Source organism: Chroicocephalus ridibundus, chromosome 9, assembly GCF_963924245.1.
Source record: "Chroicocephalus ridibundus chromosome 9, bChrRid1.1, whole genome shotgun sequence".
NCBI classification, from domain to species: Eukaryota; Metazoa; Chordata; class Aves; order Charadriiformes; family Laridae; genus Chroicocephalus; species Chroicocephalus ridibundus.
Window position 1 is genome coordinate 1,624,514 of NC_086292.1, and position 24,327 is coordinate 1,648,840.

General features: G+C 53.7%; 1 protein-coding gene across 1 annotated transcript in view; it reads right to left on the bottom strand.

Moving 5' to 3' along the window:
- Nucleotides 1-217: 217 nt before the first annotated feature.
- LOC134520808 (Krueppel-like factor 5) overlaps nucleotides 218-24,327 on the bottom strand; it is a 29,504-nt gene continuing 5,394 nt past the window's right edge. Inside the window, exons 2-5 of the mRNA XM_063346633.1 lie at nucleotides 14,705-14,752; nucleotides 10,243-11,146; nucleotides 7,346-7,405; nucleotides 218-3,991 (exon numbers count right to left, since the gene is read on the bottom strand). Of these exons, the coding sequence (XP_063202703.1) occupies nucleotides 3,813-3,991; nucleotides 7,346-7,405; nucleotides 10,243-11,146; nucleotides 14,705-14,752 (1,191 nt within the window). The 3' untranslated portion in view covers nucleotides 218-3,812. The remainder of the gene's footprint in view (nucleotides 3,992-7,345; nucleotides 7,406-10,242; nucleotides 11,147-14,704; nucleotides 14,753-24,327) is intronic.

Below are 24,327 nucleotides of genomic sequence, written 5' to 3' on the forward strand. Positions count from 1 at the left end.
TACCCATTTTCCGAACCCAACCAAATAACAAGGCTCCCCCCCCCTTTTCTTAAGCCTGTAAAATCAACACACGCACAGGCAGCAGCAGGTAAAGGCCAAAAGCCCTTCCAACGGGAGGGAACAGAAGAAAAAACATGTCTCCACGTGATAAAATTTTATTACAAAATATGAGATTAATAGTCGTAGGGGAGTTCTGGGGGGGGGGGGAGGAGAGGAGTTATGTAACAAACCAAAGCATCACCCGAAAAACAAAACTTCCACCCAAGTTTTCCAGGTCCCAATCATTATTATTATTTTTTTTTTTTTTCACATTGTGTTCATCTCGGACAGTAAATGATCACTTTCAATCCACGCAGACCCGCGAAGCGATACAGCGCTCTTTTCCTATTTACAGCGATTTCCCCCCCCACCCCCAGCTATGATACAGGCAGAGACGAGGCGCTCCCCCCCCCCACCCCCGCCAAGCCCGGCTGACATTTGTTCTTGCAAACCTTTTCCAACGTCCCCGTCACCTCAGTGTCCCAGGGGAGCGGGGATGGAGGGACTTTGGTTCAGCTGGGGGTTCACACCCCCCCCGAGACATCCCTCCCGCAGCGCAGAGGGGCTTTGCTCCATCACCCCCCATCTCCCCTGGGAATCGCCGCCCTCAGCCACCGAGAGCTGCGGGGGAACGCGGGGCTGTCCGCTTCTGTACACACAGAAACAGAGAAATGAAAGCCGAGGCTTGCTGTGGTTTTCCCTTCGGACTTTTTTTTTTTTTTTAAAAAAAAAAAGGTGTTGCTTTTGCGCCTAGTAAAAGATTTGCAGGTCAGCACTTTGCGTGCAGAGCAGCGGTGCGGCTTGGGAAGCAGTACTGGATTGGGGTGTCTTTTTGTTAAGACACTTCTTCCTCTGGCCCCCCATCAAGTTAAAAAAACATAATATATATATATATATACACACACACACACATATAGTCTATGTGAGGATGAGCAGATGCATTTTTCCTGTAGTGAAAAAAAACCAAGATAATCAGGAAAATTATTTAAAATTCTCCTAAGCTTTAAAGCTGCCTGTTGGTTGTTTTGGCTTTGTACTGGTTTTTCAGCAAACAGGTTTTCGGCTCCATCAGCACGAGGATGGGACAGATGGAAATGTGGGGAGCAGATATTTCCTTCTCCAAAAATAAGGTGGGGGCGGGGGGAGAGAAACAAGATCCTTCTGAGAGGGTCCCGGGTGAGGGCTAGCCCCATGACCAGCCTGATGGTCCATACGGTGGCTGGGTTGTCCCCATGGCCTGTAGTTTGGCTCACACGTTCAGGAGGTTCAACCACAACAGATGCACCAAAAAGAAGGTCTTCCCGCGTGGAGGTTGCGGTGACAGCCGTGGGGGCTGCTGGCTCCCGGGGGGATGCGGGGACCGCAGTGCTGCAGCCTCACCGTGCCAGGGCTCACCCGCCGAGGAGCTGCATGGGGTGGAGCCCAGCAGGTCCCAGCACGGCCGCGTTGGGTCCCCACCAGCCCCACCAAACCAGCCTGAGCTTCCTGCAGACACCGGCGGGGACCGGCTGAGGCATCTCCGCGCTACCCTGAAATTCCTTTGGCGTGAGCTCAGCCTGCCCGCGCCAGCAGACACGCATGCTCCTACACCACCGCCATTCTCCGAGGGTTTTTTCCATAATCAGAGACCTTCCCTGAGCCTCTCCAGACCCATCTCTAAGCAGAAGAGGTAAAACTGTCCCCTGCACAGAGGCTTCAGGTCATGCACCACTCCTAACCCCCCATTTTTTGCGGGGGGATGGCACTCCACGCCCTACTCACTCATATAGCTTATTCCAACCTCCAAGGTGAGATGGGAAAAAGAAGGAGCCTGTGTGACAGTGGTGGTGTTGGCAAGGTCCTGCTGAGGAGCCAGACCCCACAGCCAACACAGTAGATGGCAAACGAGCCCATCTTCTCTGGCACCCACAGCTCCCCAGTGAGCTGTGACGACAAGCAATGAAAAGAGTTGGAAAAAGGACGTGGAGGACATGCACGTGGTCAGCAGAAGTTGATTTATGAGCCAGACTCTCCAATCCTCACTTGAACACAGTGTCAAGAGGGTGCTGTCATCAAACCCTCCAGCCAGGTGAAGGCCCCTCGTGCTGAGGTCTGGAAAGCCCTTCCCACGCACCGTCAGGGAAAGTCACCCAAACCGGCTCCCGGCGACTTGGTAGCCTGACTTCACCTCTCCATTCCCACCCTCCCTGGTGGCACGGAGAAAGGAGGAGGCTTCTTGCGAAAGAGCCACGCGAAGGGCTCACTGCAGCACTGCACCACCAGCCCCGGGCACATCCTCCACCCCAAAGCCTACACCACACCACGAACACCCCCACCGAATCCTTCCTGCCCTCCCCTCCAGCCACGCCAGACCAGCCACAGGCGCTGCAGGTGGGATCGGTTTGATTTATCGAAGGCAAAGGAAAACCAGGAACCCAGCTGCGGTTTTCGGCTTATGTGCGGGTGGCCTTCAAATTTCCACTGCCTGGAGATGCCACGGTTCAGCGTGGCCTTTCAGTTGACGCTGCAGACGCTCATCAGCCGGCGCGTTACTTAAATTTGTTCGAGGAAGAATAAAAGAGGAGGACGGCGTGGGGGAAATCAATATTCTGTTGAACGCCCTGGGCCCATTATTTGTTCCTGATTTATTTATTACCTGCACGGCTGCTGTTTAAACTGGCATGGCCTGGTTCTTCTTCTGCCTAAGTTTAACCCCCGGTAGGCTTTGAAGACCAGCTGGTGCGTCCCACGCGTCACGGCGCCCCACGGGAGGAGGAGGGAAGGTGCCTTACGGAGAACCTGTGAGGTAGGTAACATGATTACAATCTGAACCACGGGATTTATTGGAATTTGCTTCAAAGATGCTTTTTGCTTTTCTTCTTTTCTGTCTGAACGCAGTGAAACGGCAACAGCAAAAGCCTGGTATGGTTGGCGACGCCTGATTCCTTGTGTGCGTGTCCAAGGCAGGAGCAGAGCCCACCCCGTGCTTTGTGGAGAAAGGCACAGTGTATTCTAGGAAACCAGAGCTTTAGCGGTGGCTTTTTCGCAGTCCCCTGGGTGGCTTCAAGACCCATGCTGGTCCTCCCAGAGACACCTGAAGTCAAAATTCACCTCGGAAGCAGAAATGCTAAGGACACAACCAAAAAACCTGGCCAAGCAGGGCAGATATTCGCAGCCCCGAGAGAGCTGGCTGCCAGGAAACCGCAGGTGGCCTCGAGGGGACACAGATGATGGCTTCTGTCATCTGCTTTTGTGCTGTCCCTTGCTTGAAGGGCACGTCAGGTGAGTATGTCATTGGCCCTTTTTTCTATGCCCCCAAGACTGGGATTGTCAACCCAAGGAGCCGCGTATGTGCTCCCGTCGTCACACATCAGAGGTGCCGCATCCACGGCCACGCCGTGGGGCAGTCCAAGGGGATTGCACCAACAGTTTGAGGCGAGACCTCTCACCGGCCACCAGCCCCTCACAACCCTCCTCGAGCGACGCTCCTGAGTGACAAATAAATAGCAGGTTTGCTGGAAGAAAGCCCTTTGGAATCCAAGGCCGATCGCCCCAGTGTCGCCAGGAGCCTCGTCAGGAGATCAGTCTGTAATTATAACTTATTTTTTAATGAGATTTCTTTTAAAACCAGAAGAAGTTGGGGACAGGGCTTGCAGAGGAGGCTTGCCAGCCCCCCCTGCCCTGCCGGTTGCTCACAGCATGGGTTTGTTCCTATGTAGGAGAAGAGGAGAGGCCCCTCAGAAAAATAAAAGAGTTACAGCTGCTCTTGGAGACGTGGTGAACATCGGCGGCTCCTAGTTCTGGTGCCGCTTCATGTGGAGGGCCAGATGGTCGGAGCGGGAGAAGCACCGGCCGCAGGCGAGGCACTTGAAGGGCTTGGCGCCCGTGTGCTTCCGATAGTGCCGGGTCAGCTCGTCGGAGCGGGCAAAGCGCCAGTCGCAGCCTTCCCAGGTGCATTTGTAGGGCTTCTCGCCTGCGGGGGAAGAGCCACAGGTCACAGGCAAAGCACAGCCCCGCCGTGCGAGAGCCTGCGTGGACACGCACCTCCATCACGCGTCCCAGCCACCCACCCCCTCCTCCTTGAGGTGCCCCATCCTCCTTTGGAAGGCCCTGGAGGGCACCCAGGGCTGGTGGCCACGCTGGTGGCCACTACCAGGGTTCACTAGCTGTACGCAGTCCATAGCCACCACAGGACAGTAAATTATTGAGCTGCACTAACCAGGTCCTGTCCGTGTGTCCCCTCCCACTTTGCTTTCTAGGCTTGGTTTCTACTGCTGTTCAAGTTCCTGTTGGATTTTGGAGCATTTCTGGCTAAAAAAATCTGTTTATTTTTTTGTTGGTTTGGGTTTTTTTTAACTAAAAAGCCAAGAATTCCTATGAAAGTTGTTGCTGCTCATACAGGTCGGGGGGGGGGGTGGCCGTCAGGAGGAAGAAGGGGGTTATGCCGTATAAATTTTCCTCCCGTCTTTGAAACCACCACCCAACGCTCTCTGCCTGGGCGCTCAGCCCTGCGGCGGCAGCAGCTCTCCGTCCACAAAATATTGTTTTTTCTCCGGAGCGTTTGGGTGACGTAATGCCCTGTGTGTGTGTGTGTGTGTGTGTCGTCCCCCCCCCCGCCCCCCAAGGCTCCTCCTGCCCATACACACCTATTCCCCAACCGAAATCAATCAAATTGTGCAACTTCTCGGCCAGCTGGGAACTGGACTGGAAAAGCCCGTGCTGGCTTCCAAGCTCCCTGCGTGCCCGGGTTGTAGAGCTGAACCCTGGCTGCAGCCCTCTCCGCGCATGGGTGGGGTGCTCTCAAATATTAGCCCTCGCTCTTAACAGCCTGAACAAGCAGGCAGAGTTCAGGGAATGTGCTGACTTTCACGACCTCAAATATTTACCCTTTCATCGGCCCATGGCTGAGCGGCACCACCACCGCGGCGTGAGCGCACGTACGCACGCAGCCCTGCGTGCACTGGCATGTGTGTCGTGCTCTGACATGTTCCCCGGCGCGCACGGCCATTCCTTCCCCGCAGCCTGGGGGCTCGGCAAGCGGCGGATTTGGCCGGGAAACAGAAAAGATTCAGCCACGGCAAGATCGGCGGCGTCTCGCCCTCACCGCACGAAATACGAAAGCGCGGGGATGCCAACCCGGAGGAGACCCCGGGCACCAAGACCACATCCCGCTCCTCAAAAAGCCCCTGAGCTCTGCACCGCGGGGAGGAGAAAGGTGTATTTTATGCGCCTCGGGTAAATACAGAACTTAAAGTCAAGTTTTTACGGCATGCTAAGACAAAGGCGGGATTTGCACTGCGCAGCCACAGACATTGTCCCAGGCAGGTCACCTGGCCGGGTCAACCCTACCAAGGCCCTTTAGTTTCAAACAATAACAGGTTGATCTCCAGGATAGAAACAAAATGCTTTCCATTGTCCCAGGAGCTGGCTCCGTCTCCCGGGACAGCACGGCAGGGCAAGCTCAAACAAAGGACCCAAACTGGCATTCCCAGCCCCCGGGAGGCGGGTGAGCAGCCACCGGGTTATATATTTAATCTCACAATGGCACCCAGGAAATGAATGGTGTCTCCAGGAGATGAATACAGCCCAGCCCATGGCAACGGGCAAACCACAAGGAAAGATCTTAGAGATCGCGTACTTCCCAAGGCCCAGCTCCCATCAGGCGAGGAACGGAGAGAAAGGGCGTTATTAACCCTTCGAGTGATGGCGTTGGGACAGGCCCGGCCGCTGCAGCTCCGGCCAGGCTGCGCCCCCAAAAGCAAAACAGGAGGCTTCAAATCTTGGGCGCAGACACCCTGAGCCTGCCTGCGTACGGCTCTCCGGTTTGGATTCCCTTCTTTTTGCCCGCCCCACAACGCCACCAGTTTTCTTGACCACTCACGTCACATCCCCCTTCACTCTCTGCCCTTCCCTCCTGCAGCAGGTGGAGTGGAAGGAGGCAAACGCACTCGGATTTCCAGCCCAATTACTGGGAATCCTGGAAAAATGACTACATTTTATCGGGTTCAAAAACTGCCCGCGTTTGCCTGGATGCATCTTTAAACTGCGACTTGTAAGGATGGTGCCTGTCTCCGACGGGTCGCATCTCCGGGCACAGAGCTCAGCCCCGTGCTCCGAACGGAAGGGGAGAAGAGATATTTAATTTTACAGCGAGAGCCCCAGCGTATCCCTGAATCCAGTTTGCTGTTGTGACAAATGCTTATCAGCACCCAGCTCTCGGAGCCGGGACAATGTCCTTCCTGTTCCTTTCTTCCACCCCTTCCGTGTTGTTCTCCAGCCCCCTCCCACCCGGGCCCTGCCAAAAAAATATTGTACCTCATGCACAAAGAAAAATTCTTTGCTGGCTTGTTCGAAGGACTGATAAGACGAAAACGGAACAGAGCCAAGTGCAAGAACTGATTCCCAGCCCCAGGATGGGTTTTTGTTCGTTGTTAATAAAAAAGAAAAGTGAACTCTGGGCCAGCTTAATTGCTCTCAGTAAAGATCAGCCCTTCTATAAAAGAGATTTATGAGGGCACTGATGGTTCCTGGACTACCTGGGGATCTGATAAAGTTTCAGGTATAATAAATGCCTTAATGAGGAGACCTGTGCTTGAATGCACAAGTGCCACTGAGCCAGGTTCACCCTGGGAAGCTGGTTGTGGTGGGAGCTACTCTGTGCTGGTGGCCCTGTTGACACCAGCAAGGGCGGCCCACGGCACCTTTTCCCTCGGGAATGGTGTACGGCCCTTTTCTATCTGTATTTTGAAGCCCTTCTGTACGTGTATTCGGCAGCTCCAGTGACACACCGCTGGAGCTGCTAAAGGGATGAGCACCAGGTGCGAGTGGTGTGTGTGGCTGGTACCCAAGGAGGTGCGAAGGGTTCCTTCCTCTCCTTGGGAACCACGAGGGTGCTTGACACAGAAGAGCCAGCCCTTGTCTCCTCAGAGGTCCTATAACGCACCGCACGCCTTTACGCAATCCTTCTGTAGGCTCAGCAGCATCAGAGCTGGCTGGGCGTTGGGAGATCCCAAAGGAAGAGCTCCAAGTGATCAAGGTTTTGGGGGCACCTCCTCCTCCCAATCCATCCACTCAAGAGCCTCCAAAAGTTCTCCTAAATTCTAGACCATCCCCCCAGAAGGCCAGCAAGTGCACACAGCAGCGTACAGTCGCTATAAACCAGTGCAACCATTGGACTTTTTTTAACATCAGTAGACTTAACTGTGCTCCTTACCCCGGTAACAACCCTAGATTAAGGTAATCAACGCAGCTACGCAATCAGCGCCATTAACAGGCGCAGCGTAAGAAGTGTGGGCTGGCAGAGTTTCCCGACGGCGTGTGCTCTTACCCGTGTGAGTCCTCTGGTGTGCCTTCAGGTGGGAGCTCTTGGTATAAACTTTTGAGCAACCTGCAGAAAACAGGAAAGACACAACTTCCCTGTGAGAAAGGGGCTCAAACCAACCCAGAACATTTATATTTGAGGTTAGGGCCAGAGCCGGCCTGAAGAGCACCCTGGGTACCAGCATGCAAATAAGCCTGGCTCTACGCGTTTTGTTTCAGCGGTTAACTAAAGAGCATTTGTTCTCCACGACAGACAGACCTTTACAACACTCCATCTTTTGCCACAGAAGCCTGACACCCGTAGGCATTGTGCTGGGAATTAGTTGGGGGGGGTGGCGGGCAAGAATAAGGCACAGAATTTCAAATCCCCCCTTCTTCAAGCAGGTCTTCCAGGCGGGATGAAAACATTAAATTCACCACCGTTAGCTGCTGGCGTTGTGCTGCCGTTTGTCTTTCTGGATTCCAGACGTAACTGATATCACCACTGCGCGGCTGGAGGGAAGATGTCTTTTGTAGCCATCCCAGCCCTCGCAGATGTGGTAAAAAGTGTTCCAGGAAGGAGGAAACGCCAGGTACGCTGCGGAGCCACAGCTTGGCTTTCAGGATCCAGCATAAAGCCGGTGGGAAGTTTTTGTTGGGTTTGTGTTTGGTTTTTTTTTTTTCAGAAGATCAGCAACAACAGGTTTAATCAAAGAAAGGCTCTTAACAGAAACGCCGTGACTTTGGCAAAAGTTTCAACAAGAGGCGCCTCAAAGTGAATCATCGCTAGTTCCTCATTTCAGTTAGATAAAGCTTAGAAAAGCTTCTCGTGCTGCCTTTATGGCCCTGCTGCATTGTGTTTTGACAAGTATATTAAAATATGAATTTGCATTTTTATGACCCGCATAAGCAACATAGTCCTATTTTTCGTTCCAGTGTTTCCCCGCCGCCTAAAGAAGCCTCTTGCAGGAGATGGTCTCTCCGTCCTCTCCTGCTGAGGAGGTGCGGGAGCAGCTGGCTGCCATTCCCCTCCCCGTGGCAGGAGGGATAAGGGTCGGTGATGGTGACCCAGTCCAATAGTGCTCCTGATGCTCTGAAGCCTCAGAGGTCCCTCACACTTGGGAGAGAGATGAGTTTGCACAAGACCAAGGGCTGCCTCCCTGCTGGGGATGGAAACGGAGACCGACAAGAACCCGGAGCAGCTCCCAACCCCGGAGGGAGCAGCACAGGGAACAGGACATGGCTGGGCTTCGTGTCCCCATGGGCACGCAGGGAAAAAAGTGCTGGAGCCACCAGCTGGAAACTTGGATAGGAGCTCTGCAAACAGGTCTCCCTTGTTCATCCAGTTACCGGCGTGAATCTGGCATGTCTCCGGTCGCTTCCTCAACGCAGACCGTGTCAGTAAGACCTGCGGCCCCTGCCATCAGCCCTGACTGGTTTCACCTCCAGCTGAACCTCGGCGTGAAGGATTAGAAGAAGCCCTCCTCTGTCTCTGCACGTACACACTATCGAGACACATGGTGTTTATTCAGCGCAGTTTGTGGGGTTTTTTTTTGTTCCTGCCTTCCTATGCAGGCCAAAATCTGGCTGAAAACAGGCGAGCTCTGCTTTGGCAATGCATCCTGCAGGATGAGGCTCTTCCCCTGACCTGTTCTGGCCAGAACGGAGGGGTCTGTCTCAGAGCAGTGGTCCACTGACACCCTTAGTCTCTCTCCCACCACCAGAAGGTTAAAAAAATTCAGCACAAGCTGTTTAACCGCAAGAACACGGGTGCAGCTTCTGGCTCAGAAAGTCCCTAATCTGCAGGTTGCCAGAGGGTGGGAAGGTGTAAGCACAGAAAGATCTCTCTAAACGTGTCCTATTCTTACGTACTTCCCCGGGTCACTGCTGGAGACAGGATCTGGGCTAGACGGGGCTCTGGGCTGACCTACTGCGGCCACTCTTGTGCCACGGAAAGAGCACATAAATCTTGCAGGAGGCAGTTAGGAAATGACTTTCCTCAGTTCACACACCCCCATGGGAAAACTGTTTGCTAATCCCCAGCAGCTCCGTGGCTGGGGCTCGGCCCAGGAAGTGGGAGGTGCGTGTCCCTGCACCAGGACTGGTGATTTTTCAAGCCCTCAGACTGGTTTCACTGGGGTTTCTCACTAGGGACACGGTTGCTCCTCTCCCATACGGCATGGATGAGAGTTTGCAGCTGTGGGTCCTGCAAGCTCGGTGCAGGAAACCCTGCAAGATCTCCTCCTGCCAACCCATCACAGGTCTCTAGATGGGCATGCTCATGCAATGAGGTGACAAACAAGGAACAGCTTCATCTCTGGGCTGGTAATTACCCTGAAATGCCTTCCCACACCATCCTGATGTAGTACCTGAAGCCGATGAAGGATATGACAGAGATATTCAGCTCATTGCCTCTTTGGAAGAAGAGAATTCGGGATACAGGGAAAGACTGTAAAGGCTGCTCATGGAAATTACGTGATGGTTTGCCACCCGTTATGGGCGAGTGGGAAAGGAAAGGCCAGTGAGAAAGCCAGCATGGTTTCACCTGTAGAGAGCATGTGGCTGCTTTGGGCTAGGCAAGACCGGAGCGAAACGGGCAGCTAAGGCAGCAGATTTCCAGGAACATCCCTGTGCTTGGCAGGAGCTCTCTGCCTCTCAGAGTCAGGTTTGCTTTTGCCAGAGGAAGGGAGAAAAAAGGCATCAGCCAGTGCAGGCAGGATCAACCGCTTCTACTCCCTTGGTGGTGGTAAGAACCCCACTTCCCTGGGGCTCTCCACCCAGCTCCATAGCTCCCTTCATCATCTAGACAAAGTGATTTTGGATTAAACTCCAGTGGATGCCCAAGGCTGCCCCCAACCTCAGGGTGTCAAGAAGAGACTCCCCACCCTCCCCAAAACCAAGTCAGTGCATCAACCATGAGCATACCTGGGTAATCGCAGTGATGGATTCTCCTCTTCTCCAGCTCAGGGTTGTTGCGTCTATTGTATTTTGGGGGCTGCATGACAATGTGACCTTGGGAGAGGGTCCCAAGGCCATTGGGGACTGGGGGGACCTGCGATGACTGGACCAACTTCAGTCCAAAAGTGGCTTCATAGGATGGTGGGGGAGAGATGGTGTTGATGAGCTCGGGTTGATTTTCTGGGCTGCCAGGCTGTGAGTTGGGGGGTGAAGGGGGCAGGTTCACCCCTGGAGCAGGGTAGAACTGCCCTGAGATGTTGAAGTTTCCCTGTCCTTGGGAGATATGTGGGTACTGCTTAACTGGCCCTCCTGGCTGGACAGGTCTGTGGACCACACTGGACATGGTGTTACCTGTGGACATGGTGACACCACTGAGACTGTTGATGGCTGTGGTGCTGTTGGAGGAGGATGTCAGAGTGGTAATGTCAGCACTTCCATTGCCAAGGGGCATCTGGTAAAGATGGGATTGCTGTGGATTGGTGGATAAGGGGATCTCAGAGGGCATCTCCTGCTTGATGAAGATGTTGTTCACTGCCACTGACTGGGGCATGCTGAAGACACTGGTGAAGTCGGGCAGGGTCTGTGTGGAGCCGGAGGCAGAAGAGCAGGGCTGGGCGAAGCTGGTGCCAGGCTCTGTTTTGATCTGTGGGAATGGCGTCATGGGTTTGGGTGGCCGGTAAAGTCCAGTGCGCAGGTGCGTCGTGTCTGGCAGAATCACGTTGATGTTCACGCTGTACGGTGTAGAAGTGGGCTTCTCTGTGGAGAAGAACTCATCCACCACTGAGGCACTCTCCCGCCGGTACTTCTTGTCTGGTATCATTGGGATGGGAGGCACCTCGTTTGAAAGGTACTTATCCATTTCGGACCGTGCCTGTGGCAAAAAATACAGACAAGACAACTTGTGAAGAGCGGCCCTGACACACTGGTGGTGGGAGTCCCAACATTCAACAAGTACCTAAGCCAGCAGGAAATGGAGAGAGCAGCAAGAACAGCCCAAGAGGCACAGGCTGCCGTGATTTAGCTTCAGTCTCTGACTCAGGCACAGGCTCCCCAGGAGTGAGTCACTGTCCTCTGTCCCACTTCCCTCCTACCTATCTGCACTGATAACAGAGGGCAAGCTAGGCAGAGGATGCAGTTATAAGAGAAATATAGCCCGATAAAGAAGAGCCAAGCTTTGGGTACAAAGCTTTGGTCACACAAACAGGAGAAAGGAACACTAGAAATGGGATGAAGTCAGAAACTCTGCTCCCGTCAGCCTCACGCTTTGGGCACGTTGGATCTGCAGCCCACCTTGGACACGCTGACTCTGCTCTCCTTTAAACTCAACAGCCTGAGATGTATTGCATTTTATTCTCGCTCAATATCTTTAAGTGACTGAGAATATTCTAGGACGATATCTTTAATTCATTGAGAATAATTTGGGCTCTACCCCAAGAAATCTAAGTGACGTTGCCACTAATTCAGTGGACTGTGAGCCTGAAATGGAAACTGCCAGACGTACCATCACTGTCTTCTCTTGGGAAAGTGTCTCAGCCCTCACCTAACCTTTGGTTTAGTTGTAGTTTTGTAGAGCTGTTTTTACAAGCCTGGGTCCTCCCAGCTAACAGGACCTCTAGCTCAGACAATCACCGCTTGCCAGGTTTCTTCTCCTCCTGGTTCATGTCTGATGTGGCATCCGACTGGATCCAGGCCCGATAATTCAGCAACCTGATGGAGCAATCCGCTAGGAAATTCATCCCCTGGCATTTGATGACTCAAGTTCTGCTCCTTGTGGTTAAAGATACCAGCGCTAATGCTCTTCCATAAAGCTACAGCCTTTAATTATGTGGTTATCCATGTGTCAAGCTCATTGCAAAGCCCTCGTAGACTCATTCATATGTAGAGGAGCTGGCAAAACCACCGGGTTTCCCTGGCAGAGCCTACGGTGCACTTCAGGAGAGCAAGCTGATCTCACCCCACACCCTGCGCGCTTGAGCCACGGGTTTTACAGCTCTGAACTATGTCACCGGAGTGCAATGGGCCAAAGTCATCCCTGCTGCAACTTCATTGCTCTTAACAAAGCTGGACGGGACCCAAGAGATTTCCTTGCCCTTTCCAGCAAAACATATCACCTGTGCTTCCAGCTAATTCAAAGAGCCTTTGCACCTCTGCAAGCCATACTGGCAACGCATGGGTAAGCTGGCTTCCACCCAAACACAGGTACGTGCCACAAATACAGCCTCTTCTACACGGGTAGGAGCTCTGAGCAGCTGGACTTGGAAGTGCTAGGCTGCACTGGGACCGCGTTTTCTACGCTGTGCTCGCTGCACTGCTGTGTGTACACACCGTGCTGTAAATCCCGTCCGTCCCCATCCAATGTGCAGGCCCTGAAAAGTCCCTGCCCTCATTAAAGCAAGCCATGTGTTGTCACTAGAAGCTCACCTTTGTGTCACATCCTCACCTAACCTCTTCTGCTCGAGTGCTGCCTCCAGCAACAGCCCCAGCCACGCTGCAGGGACCCTGGAGTATACCCTAAAGCTAAGGCACCAGCGGGAGGCAGGGAAGAGCGTCAGAGACCCTCAACCCAGTCTCCACAGGCCGGTCCAAAGCCCCGATTTTCCTCCATGCTCCCCCCTGCAGTGTCCACCTTGGGTTCCTGCCCAAGAACCACGCCAAAGCTTTGGAGCCGAACCCCGGGTGCTGCTGCCCTGTGCACCCCACGCTGGGATTTCACTGTCACCCTTGGGAGTCAGCTTGCTGGAGGCAGCGCCGGAGGCTGCGAATGCCGGACATACCTGAGCAATGAAATGTCCCACTTGCCAGGAGCGGGGGCAGGGGGAAGGTGCTGGACGCCTTTTTACTTCTGCACTTCCCTTATCTCTGGCATTTAACTTTCTCACCTTGAGTTCCCAAGGGAAGGTCTCACTCCCCACAACTCCAGTGGGTCCTTACATGGCAGGTGACCAGGCAGGTATATTAAAGGTAGGAAGGCGTGGAGGGCCCTAATTTCAGATCCAAAACCTGCATTCTCAGCCAGAGTTGTCCCCCCCGTCCACTGCCTGCCCCTGCTCTTCGGTGTCCCCCAGCCTGCTTTGCCCTCGCAACCACCCCTACCTGCACAGAAAAGTCTGATAAAGCCCGATAAATCCACTGCTGACCCTGAGCAGCCCCAGGGTCCTGGGCAAAGGGGGTGTTAAGGGGCAGTTGGTCAGCAGAGCAAAAGCCATGGGCTTTCACCAGACTGCAGAGGATACCAACTCTGCTCATAGCTCCAGCCCCACCGGTGTGTGCAGGATGGGGACCGTGAGGGTTCTCCCCCCGCTGGAATCCAGACTGTCATAATGCTGCTGATTGTGTCACGGGTTCCACACCCCCCCAGAGTCCCAGCATCCTCCCAAGAGGGAGAAAGGGGCGCTTTTTGCTTGTTTGTGGTCCAGAAATGCCTAGCAACCCTAGTCCGCTCCGGCACTGCTCGTGATGGGTGCTGACACCTACTACCTACGCACCTCCCAGCCAATGCTCTACCACAGAATCACAGAATGGTTTGGGTGGGAAGGGATCTTAAAGATCATCTCATTCCCACCCCCTACCCTGGGCAGGGACACCTCCCACCAGCCCAGGTTGCTCCAAGCCCCGTCCAACCTGGCCTTGAACCCCTCCAGGGATGGGGCAGCCACAGCTTCTCTGGGCAACCTGGGCCAGGGGCTCACCCCCCTCACACCAAAGAGTTTCTTCCTCAGATCTCGTCTAAATCTTCCAGTTCAAAACCCTTTCCTCTCGTCTCATGGCTCCCCTCCCTGCTCCAGAGTCCCTCCCCAGCTTTCCTGGAGCCCCTTTAGGGACTGGCAGGGGCTGGAAGGTCTCCGCGGAGCCTTCTTTTCTCCAGGCTGAACCCCCCCAGCTCTCTCAGCCTGTCCCCACAGCAGAGGGGCTCCAGCCCTCCCAGCAGCTCTGGGGCCTCCTCCGGCCCCGCTTCAACAGCTCCGTGTCCTTCTGCTGTTGGTGCCTCAGAGCTGCAGTACTCCGGGGGGGTCTCACAATCCCAGACCAACTCCTCAGCCCACTGGGATGACTAAGTGCTGACATGTCTGGGTGGGATCCAACCCAAGTGTCCTGCATGCAGGTGACTCTACCTCTGGCTGTCACTCACGGCTCCTTTCACTGTTGGTGGGCATCCAGCTAATGGAGCCACGGAGGAGATAGCTACGTGGGCACCCAGGTGCCTTGCAGAGATGGAGACACCACGAGCGGGAGGAATGCACCCCAGCTGGGGGGGAGCGGGAGGAGGGAGCGGAGGTGCTGCCATCTCCTCTCCTGTGGATCTGGGCAGCCTGCACTGGGGCTGGCTGGGGGGGCACAGCCCCCAGCACAGTCTCTCGGGGGCTTTAGAGGTACCTCTCACCAGCGGGGACAGGAGCGTGCAGAGGGAGGGATGAGGAAAGTGCTTCACCTCAAGAATGAGCGGCGGCATCCGCTGTTCCATCCTCATGGGGTGCAGCTGTGGGGCAGACAGGGATGGGTTAGTGGGGTTGCCACCCCCCGCCGGCCTCCCCAACCACCCCCGGCCATGACTGGCCTCTCCCACCCTCTCCCCAGCCCCTCACGGCCTCCAGGACCTCAAGCTGCCCATCCCGTCAGCATGCAGGTCCCCACCGCCACCACTCCTCCCATCCAGACGTGCCTTGACATCGCCATCTCTCTGTTCGCTAACAGGGATTTTATTTTAATTATTTTTTGTTTTTTCTTTCCTGTTTAACACCTCCTGTCCCAGAGTGGGGTGGGAGGAGGGACAGAGCAGCCCTCTGTGGGGATGAGCAGGGGCTCGGTTCCCAGCTCACACCAACCAGTCTCTGGTTTTATGTCTTAATCCTTGCCAAGAGGCAGAGCGGGATCTGCCGTGGCCTTTGGAGCTTCCCCAAGGAGGACAGCCCCTTGGAGAACCCGGGCAGAAGCTCGGCTCGGCTGCCAGGTTTGGTGAACTCTGGGATTCTCACAGGGAAAGAAACACAGAGCTTTCCAGAGGAGGCTTTGAGGCACGGCGCAAAGACCTTCAGAGATTTCCAGCCCAGTCAAACCAGTATGTTCTCCCAGTTCCCATGGGGCTTCCATCTACAAAGGCTACCTTAGGGTAGGCAAAAACGTTCATGCTGCGTCCTCGGAACAGTCTGGAAACCACCAGAGCAGGCAATGAAGGGCTGAGCCCCTATCACTCACTCACTCACTCACTCACTCAAGTCATGCATGAGGGGTTTTTTGGTGCAGACCTGGGGCTGGGACTGTGCCGAGCCCCAGGCACCTTCCCCCTGGAATGGGCACCCACCACGAGGTGCTGTGATAGCCAGGAGACACCATGCTCAGCTGCACGACCAGGGCCTCAGGCGCGACTCCTCTCCCCCGCCTAACATCTAACAAGCTCCCCATGCCACAGGCCATGGTGTCTGCAAGAGCAAGGATAGGAGAAGCTTTCTCCAGGAGGAGCCTCAGCCATCCACCAGAGCCTGGAGAGACCATGCTTCCCGGCAGAAGCGTGGCAGCACCACAGGCTATATCCAGCCCCTCTGAGGCGAAGCTCTCAGCATCACACCACTGCCAGGCTCCTACAAAAAGGGGACTTGGGGAAATCCCGCCTCCTCAGACACCCCCGGCCAGCCCAAGGACCTTCTCTGCAGTTTACCTTCAGCTAGCCCATTCCTGTGCTTAGCAATCTCCAAGGTGGAAAGACTTTGCCAGGACTTAAATCTCCTTTATCTTTTCCCCCACACACTATAGCACGCTTGCAAATGTCCTGTATGCCTCTCTTCTCCTGCCTCCATTCCCCCCAGCTTCCCACAGAGGGCTGAGGGCTCTTCTCAGATCTCTCGCCCAGACCTGGATCCTTTCTCCAAGGTCAGGGCCCAAAACAGGCCACAGTCCTCCAGCACCAAGTAAGTTTAAAAAGAAGGTTTATCTCCAAATCCCAAAAAAGTATTTATTTGCCTTCTGTGGGTTCAGCATCCGCCTGTGCCCCATTCTCATTCCACATCCTTCTCCTGCAGCTGCTCCTGCTCACTTCCAGTGTGCCCATTTTCCCCTCCACAACCACCAGGTTTCACCCTAACCTCTGCCATTTCTCCAGTTCAACAAACTTGTGGTAAAGCCTTTTCTCACCCTCTTAGTCTGGGGTCACACACACATTGTCGGGCTGGTCAGTCAGACCAGCAAGGGCTAGAAACCAGCCCAAGCTTCCCTCTCTCTCACAGAAAGCCAGCAAAACCAACACAATGGACTCAGCTTCTCCATTTTTGGGGTGTTCATATTCTGGGAGTTGCGTCTAAATGGAGGATGTTCCTTGTGAGGCCACAATAGACCACAGAGACACACGGCCTTGATAGGACAGGTACAAACAGGCTGGCGATGTTGAGAGCTGCCATCCCTGGGGAGCCACTGTCTCCACATGGTCTTCATGCCTGGAAGCATGAGGAGATGCTTAAACATGGAATCTCCAGGTCAGAGCTACAAGGGTTTGGGGGCTGAAAGTTGTGTCACATCACCCCATCAGCTGGAAGAAACAGCTTCAGAAGCACCTGCATACTTCTGCCAAGCTCCTTCGCAGGTAATGCTTGAGCCTACAAGGGGTGGTGCAGCTGCTGGATCCCTCATTTGGGGGTCAACCACACGAGGAGAGCGACAAAACCCTCTACTCTGCCAGCCATCTGCATTCAAGACCTGCCATGGTAAGCAGCACAAATACGAAGGAGGCAATTGAGGGCAAAGCAGGCCCCACTAGGAGGAAGCCCCATAGACACTGGGTCTCTGCAGATTCCTTGGCCAGCCCCAAGCGGGTCCTGGCTGCAGCCCTGCCTGGGGCAGCTCCAGAGAGGGCAGCTGAGGACACTTCAGTGGGCTCACAGGAGACAGCAATGACTTGGAATGATCAGCCCATCCCTTCCTCTCTGTCTGCCAGCCACAAGCAGGGAATTAACCATTTTCTTCCCTTTTTGAGAAGGACTGGAGTCATCATGTAGCCAGGGAGCTCGGTTCACCTCCATACCACAAAAGATACCCACCGTGTCTTGATGGAAAAAGCCTCCAAGGCCTTCTAGCTGACAGGTGACTATGTCTTTAGTGGGTTCAGTGGCCCAGTTTCCCCTGTAGTCACTAGCAATGCCATTGCTGCAACCGCTGGAGATGAGGATGAGATACAAGGTCTGGAGGTGGGCATGCCCCAGACTCCACCAGCTGCATCAACGAGGGCTCCAGGAGGAGTCACAGGTCAGTAACTCAGGCAGAGAGTGAGCAACAGGGACGTACAGGCAACGCAGACATCAACAAGACTTCTCTGATTTTAGAGGCATCCAAACTGGGATCTTTGGTTTGGCGAGGAAGGGAAAGCCAACCAGAAAAGCCTGTCATGCAATAAAAGCACTGACCTCCTGTGGTATTTTCCCCTCAAAAATAGTGTCTATTTCTGACCATGGAGAAGGGTCTTTTCAACTTGCCAGAGAAAAGACTGACAAAAAAAACACCAAGCAGGAAAAGGAAAGGGTTTAGAAAGAGCACTCTGTCCTCTCCAGACAAGGCCACGGGACACCAGTTTGTGTCACTGGACCATCAGGACCGTGTTACGCTCAGCACTGGCACATCCAAACCTGGGACCTGGCGATCGACATTCCCTGGATGCCGAGATAACCTCAGCAGCCTCTGAAAGAGCACCCAGCACTGTGAAATCATCAAAAACCCAACCCTGAAGCCAGTCGCTCACTGAACAAAGCAGACCACGAAGCCCTGCTTCCCCCAGCTCTCCCCTGAGTGGATTCTCCTGTGGCTAATAGGCACGGCCACGGGTCTCCCCCCTCTACCATCTGCCAATTTGCATAAATCCTGCGGGAACATCCTGCCTTGGAGACCTCTATCTCTCTTTCAGATGTTGTCAAAGGCAGGGTGAGGCGTTATCAGGACATCGATTAATGCACGCAGAGTCCAAGACAAACATTTCTTGGGAGGATGCAGAAGAAACCGGCACTTGAGGCAACCGTGCCACTTTGCCGGCGATTAACCACGAGCATCGTTAGAAGAGCGCCAGGCACTGCAGGCTGTCGAGGCAGGAGGCGGGACATGTCTTTCCCATGATTAAACGCTTTCTAATCTGAAGTTGATAAATAACAAACCGCCATAGAAACATCAGATGTTGTCACCACACGGGCAGCAGCAGAGAACAAGGAGAGAAATCAATGTTTGCTAAACAGGCAACGAGCTCGTAAAGTTGGCAGAGGGAGCGGTTGAGGGGGGGAAAGGGCTCGGGGGGAGAAGTTTCTTCAGTACTTGGCAGGTTCCAGCCCTGCCTGGCCACAGTTTCCCCCCCATCCCGCTCTGCAATGCTGGGGGGGTATCGAGCCCCCGCTTCGCGGCTGGGTCTCCAGCTCCTGCTCAGATCCCAGCCGTGATGCTGGACGGGTCCCCACTGCGAAGAGCATTTCGGGGAGAGGGGTGTAAGCAAAATGCCAGCTTCACCGCGGCAGGTCAGCCAGCGGCTCAACCCTGCCAGGTGGGGGTTCAAGGGATGGGGGGACAGCAGGGCACCCCCTCCAGCTGCAAGGGAGGGTCCTCTCCTCGGGGCGAGGGACCCTCCCCAAGCACAGGCATGCGTGGGACAACGGTTGCACCCGTTTTCTGGGCCCTGGGATTACGCGGAACAGCCTTTTTCTCATACATGCACCTGCACGAAACTCCAACCTCCAAGGGAATCAGCAAACAATGGGGAGGATAATCATCAATCAAAAGCCATGGCAAGTACCTGGCAGTACCCCTTTAAAGGCACATGTTATAAATAGACCGTATTTATATACAGATTTGGTTCAATATCAGCATTTATTGTCTCCTAGTTAAATATTGACTTGAGTAAATATTTGTTTCTCTGATCATTTGGTTTTGATATTGACCTCGATCGACGTTATTTTCTGTTTGTTCCTCAAGTCTTCTGGAACTCTCTGCAAAACGGGATTAGCAAAGAAACCCCCGGGACTCTTCCTTTCAAGTACACACGGGGCCAAATGTTTCCCTGCTGTAAATAACAAAGCTCCATCGCAGGCAGCCAAGCCCAACTCCGTGCTTGCCGAGGTGGGTGCTGGGCTGCAGAAGACCCTGGGTGGACTCCTCTGCTTGCTCTGTCTCAAAGAGGTTAGGAGGAACTCCAAGAAACTAGTGCTGCCCTCGAAGCATTCAGCATGGCGTGCAGTGGGGCAAGATCCACCTTCACTAGCTTTGGCCACCTGGAAAGTGGGCATCTAAGCTGAAGTCTCTGTGCAAGTTCTCTTGCTAGAAGTCCTTGGAGAAGACTGCCTGAGATGATCTATCCCACCTATCCCACCAGCTTTCCATCTTGAAGCTTTAACACTTTGCAAGAGCAGCGCCTGAACAAGGCCACAAAAATAAACCATGTTTCTGCCAGGAGCTCATGGATGGCCCAGGGGCTGAGCCACGCTGCTCTGGAGGGTTATTCTGGTACTCTTTTCTGCCCTTGTGTTTGACCGACCCAAGGTAATTATCACCTCTCCAAAACTAGGAATTGCCTTGAGGCCAAGAGTCACCATCAAGGCAGATGTGGGCAGCTGGGAGGCTGGCTGGCCTCTGGCTGAGCCAGTAGGCAACAACATTTCCAGCAGACTTGCTGACTCTGTTTGCTATTCCTTTCCTCCGACAACTGATAAAGACTCACTCAAAGGCAATCTACCTTGGTTATTTATCGCAGAAATCATGCCACTACAGTCAGCAATCCCAAAGGCCAAAGAAACCAGGAAGAACACCCTCATCCAACTCCAAGGTCAAGTGCCTGGAAGAGGAGCAGTTTGGAGCAGCCAGGCTTCAGCGGGTTTTAAGAAAGCAAGCAGAAACCTTTCCAAAAATAAAGCCATAAATGGACTGAAAAATAACCGTCAGGGTAGACCTTGGAGAAAGCTCTGGCCCAGCTGCACCATCTCTCGGCCCTACTGAACACAGTGGCCATTCAGGCCATCTGGCCTTAGGCAGGTCTGGATGAGGGTGGGGGTGTCCCAGGTTGACATCAGAGTAGCTCCAAGTTGGTTTCCCCTTTTGCAGAACTACCACGCACAACCTTGGCACTGGAAGGAGCCCAAAGGCAGGTGGGGAAACAAGGACAGCCGTCTGTCCTCACCCATTGCTCCCCGCTCTGCCCGGGCAGGAGGGCATCTCTCTCAAAGCGTGGGAGAGGAAGACATGAGGACTTGATGGAGTCATGCCTTCGTACACAGCTTTCTATTCCTGAGCTGTTCTTGCTCAGCGAAGGCTGGGGTCAAGCCCATCAAAGCCAACTGGAGGTTTTCCGTCAAGCTAAGTGGGCACACACTGTTGGAGGCAGGAGGCTGAGCCGGGTAGGACTTTTGGTGTGAGCTGGTACAGCCATTTGGATGGTTTGTCTGGAAAGATGAAACCACCTAATGTTGTTTCAACTCCTGGAAGATCAGGAGGCTTGGAGCTACCTCAGCCCCAGCCAAAACATGCAGGAGCTCAAGTGTTCCCCCGGTTTATGCATTGCACACAATCAAAAGTTGAATTTGGACAGCCATGCAGCCCCTGCTGGTACCATCAACTAGAAGCAGGCCCACCTGCCGCTCCATTTCTCCTTCTCGGTTGCAGCCTCTGCTCCAGCACACCGTCTCCCCTGAATCTGAGAGGACGGAGGCTCTCAGATGTCACCATTCCCCAGGATGACCTGGACAATTTTATCCACCTGTTTCTAGCTGTTGCTGGGCTTGTCCTTGAGCCTTCCAGCTCCCCTCTGGTTACATGCCACCCATCCTGAACTGAGCGTGACACGGGGGAGGCTGTTAGAGCTCGCAAGGAGCTTCCCCAGCTGCGTTAGGGGTGGGATTCATTCTGCCTCACTCAAACCATCTAAAAGCTCACACTCATCACCTCGCCTCCTCCGATCAGAAGCACATTCCCAGGGCAGGGTCTGACAAAGGCGGAGTGAGTCATCCACTGCTTGCTGGGGCTTGCGAAGTCCTCCTGGCATTCAGCAAGGGATGAAACAGGCCAAGAAGCCTGTTCTTCCCAGTACAAAGTGTAAGGCAGACCCATTACCCCGTGCACGACTGGGAAAAGCAAGGTCAGGTTTCACGTGCGGACAGCAAATCCCACCGCCCCTGTGGCCCTCCACTTCCTCGCCAAACCAGTTAGCAAAACAAAACAAAACAAAACAAACCCTAAGGCAGACGAAAACATTGTGTCTGAACCAGTAGGTCTTTGGGCCAACTCCCTTCTTGCAAGCTCGCCCAGCACCTGGCACAGTACAAGGCCAAGAAGATACAGCCCGAATCAAGGGCCGAGGGGGAAGTTGGAGCAGGTCCACCTGCTGCAGCCCCTTCTGCCACGCCGCCCTATGTATTTCCTAGCATCTGTGCTGCTCGGAGGGTCCTTCTCTCGGCCTGAGAGCAGAAAGCCTCAAAGAGTTTCCTCAAGATCCGTTTCCTCCACTTAAACTTTCTCTTTCCACATTTTCCCTGTGTAGAAATTGGTTGATGGTTGGACTCGATGATCTGAAAGGTCCCTTCCAACCTAGGCAATTCTATGATTCTAAACGAATTGCCAATTGCTGTTAATTAAGGGCGACTGATGATGGCACGGGCTGATAACAGGCAATTGACAGTTCCCCTGGAGAAGCACCGAGCCCTGGAGAAGCTCCAGCCAGAGAATTTTGGAGCCTGGGGTTTGCCAGGCCCTGGGAAACACGAGGGCTGTGACGCTCGTGTCTCAGAGGAGATGTCAGTCAGCCAAGATAATGATTTTGAGTTCTCCCAAAGCCACGGTGCAGAACCACAAAAACATCAGATGTTGGAAGTTGCTCAGAATGAAAAGTTACATTCTAAAACATCAGCACTTTGAACGACCAGGGTTGGGAAGGGGAGATGCCCCAAATTTTTCCATTCAATTTAACAAACTTGGGTCATTTCCACATTTTAGAGAACACCATCAAACCCTCTATTCCTGAGAAGGGGTTTCAGTTGAATATATTCAGCCACCCCTGGGTTCAGCTCCCTAAACTGTCCCTGAGGAGCAGCAAAAAGGAAAAGGATAATTCTGTACAGGCAGCACTAAAACGATGGGCTGAATTGGCTGGTGGGTCGGTACCCACATACCTCCGCCCTCTCCAGGATGGGTTTGGATTCATGAAAGTAATTGCCTTAGATGTGATAGACGTGATAACCGGTGGATAATATCATGTTCTCCTCCAAGTGATAAGTACCTGCATTTTCAGACCAGCTATACTGGGACCAATTTCTTGCCATTCTCTTCTCCTGCTTGTACTGGAAACACTACAAAGAGCAAGGTCATTAACTGCATTTTAATACTTGCAAATCCTGTCCTTGGTGGAAACTGGAAGGTCCCCATCACATTTAAAAAAAAAATAAATAAATTAAAAATAATAATTTTCAAAGAATTCTCCAAGCATTTCTGAACTTTAATGAAAGATTCTTTGTTTGAGTTTCAACCTGAGCTTGGAAGGGGCTGAACCTCTTTGATGTGGTAAACAGCCCATGGGGGTTTTTTGAGAGTTTTCATGCTAGCTCAAGTTCTGAGAACATCTGAATTGTAAACACGAGTTATCCAATCCCCAAACACCAACCGTACCCTGTGACTCATGTAATTCACCAATGGAGCGCAAGAAAAGCAAATATTCTAATCAAGGGGCTCAGCTAACAAGACGGTCGTAAGTGTGATTATTTGCAGTGGATGGGTTAGATAAAAGAACTCACTGGACCAGGGAACGAGAACAAAATAGCGTAGGTAGCTGACCAAACAGGTTTGAGAGGGGAAAAATTCACAGTTGATGATGCACCAGCCAGAAATGCGCTACCCTAGACCTTCGTGAGTAATTTCAGATGACTGTGTTTGCTTCCCACAGACCGTTCAGGAAGAGCGATAAAGGGAAATCCGTTGCATTTATTATGGAGTCGGAGTCCCCTGCTCATTTCCTCCCTCAAATACCTGTGTTTTCAGTGTTCAGGGGAGGAAAAAAAAAAAAAAAAAAAGGAAAACCAAAAGCCAACAACATGGGTCTCTAGCTAATTTGCAACCCCTCCCGTGACGGCGAGAGGAAAACAGGTCCCAGCGAGGGCTGCGCGGGAGGACAAGGAGCAGCACACCTGTAATCTCCTTCTTTCTCGGCGCTGCCCCTTTCCCTCGCTCCCCACCGTGCCCGGCCAAACTTCCCCCCACCCCCCCCCAGCAGAACAATCAGCCTTTGTACCACCCGGACAAAGCCATTGTGCTCCAACCAGCTCAAAGTTCGGCCAAGCCGTTCCATCCTACACCTCGGCGGCGGCTTCCAGCAGCGCCTGCGTGCGCACCCGCGCACACACACACACACACGCGGGCAAGCCTGCGGGTTTGGGGGAATAAAAAAAAAAAAAATAAAATAACAAACACGGTGGCCGAGATCCCCAAATTCCCTGGTCTCTGGCTCACCGGTAGCACTGGTGTTGTCCAAAGCCTGCTGAGCAGTGGCAAGCTCCCCACTGCCTTCGGACCCGCTCCCACACCAGGATCTGGTCTGCAATGAGCCCCCCACCTTCCCCCCCGACACAGGGCTGTGGTGGGGAGTGTCCTGCCTGGGGACTGTCCCTGAGGGACTTCCCACAAGAGTAGAAGGACAAATTCATCCTTTCTGGGGGCTCCAGCTCAATTTCCAGTGGCCCTGCAGACACCTGCCAGACAGAAAGCCCATCGGACTTGCAAATCTGTGGGACGGGCCTGAAAGCGTCAGGCTCCCGCTGATCCCAAAGCAAAACAGCCTGAAAAGATCCCTCCCTCGTGAGATCCCTCTAGAGCCACCAGCTGCCATCCCACCACCTTGGCTTGTGCTGAGAGGGATCAAGTGAGCCCGTTCCTCCTTGCCCAGCCTTTAACTCAGCGTCTCTGCGTCACCAAACTCCTTCTGCACGCCCCTCGAGCCTGCTGGCCCGCTTTGAAAATGAATTTTGCACACTTCTGCGGGACGCAGGGACACTTTTGAACCCTTCTGCAAAGCCGGGAGGATCCCAGAGGACAGAACTTCTCGGCCACCCAAGAGGGAGT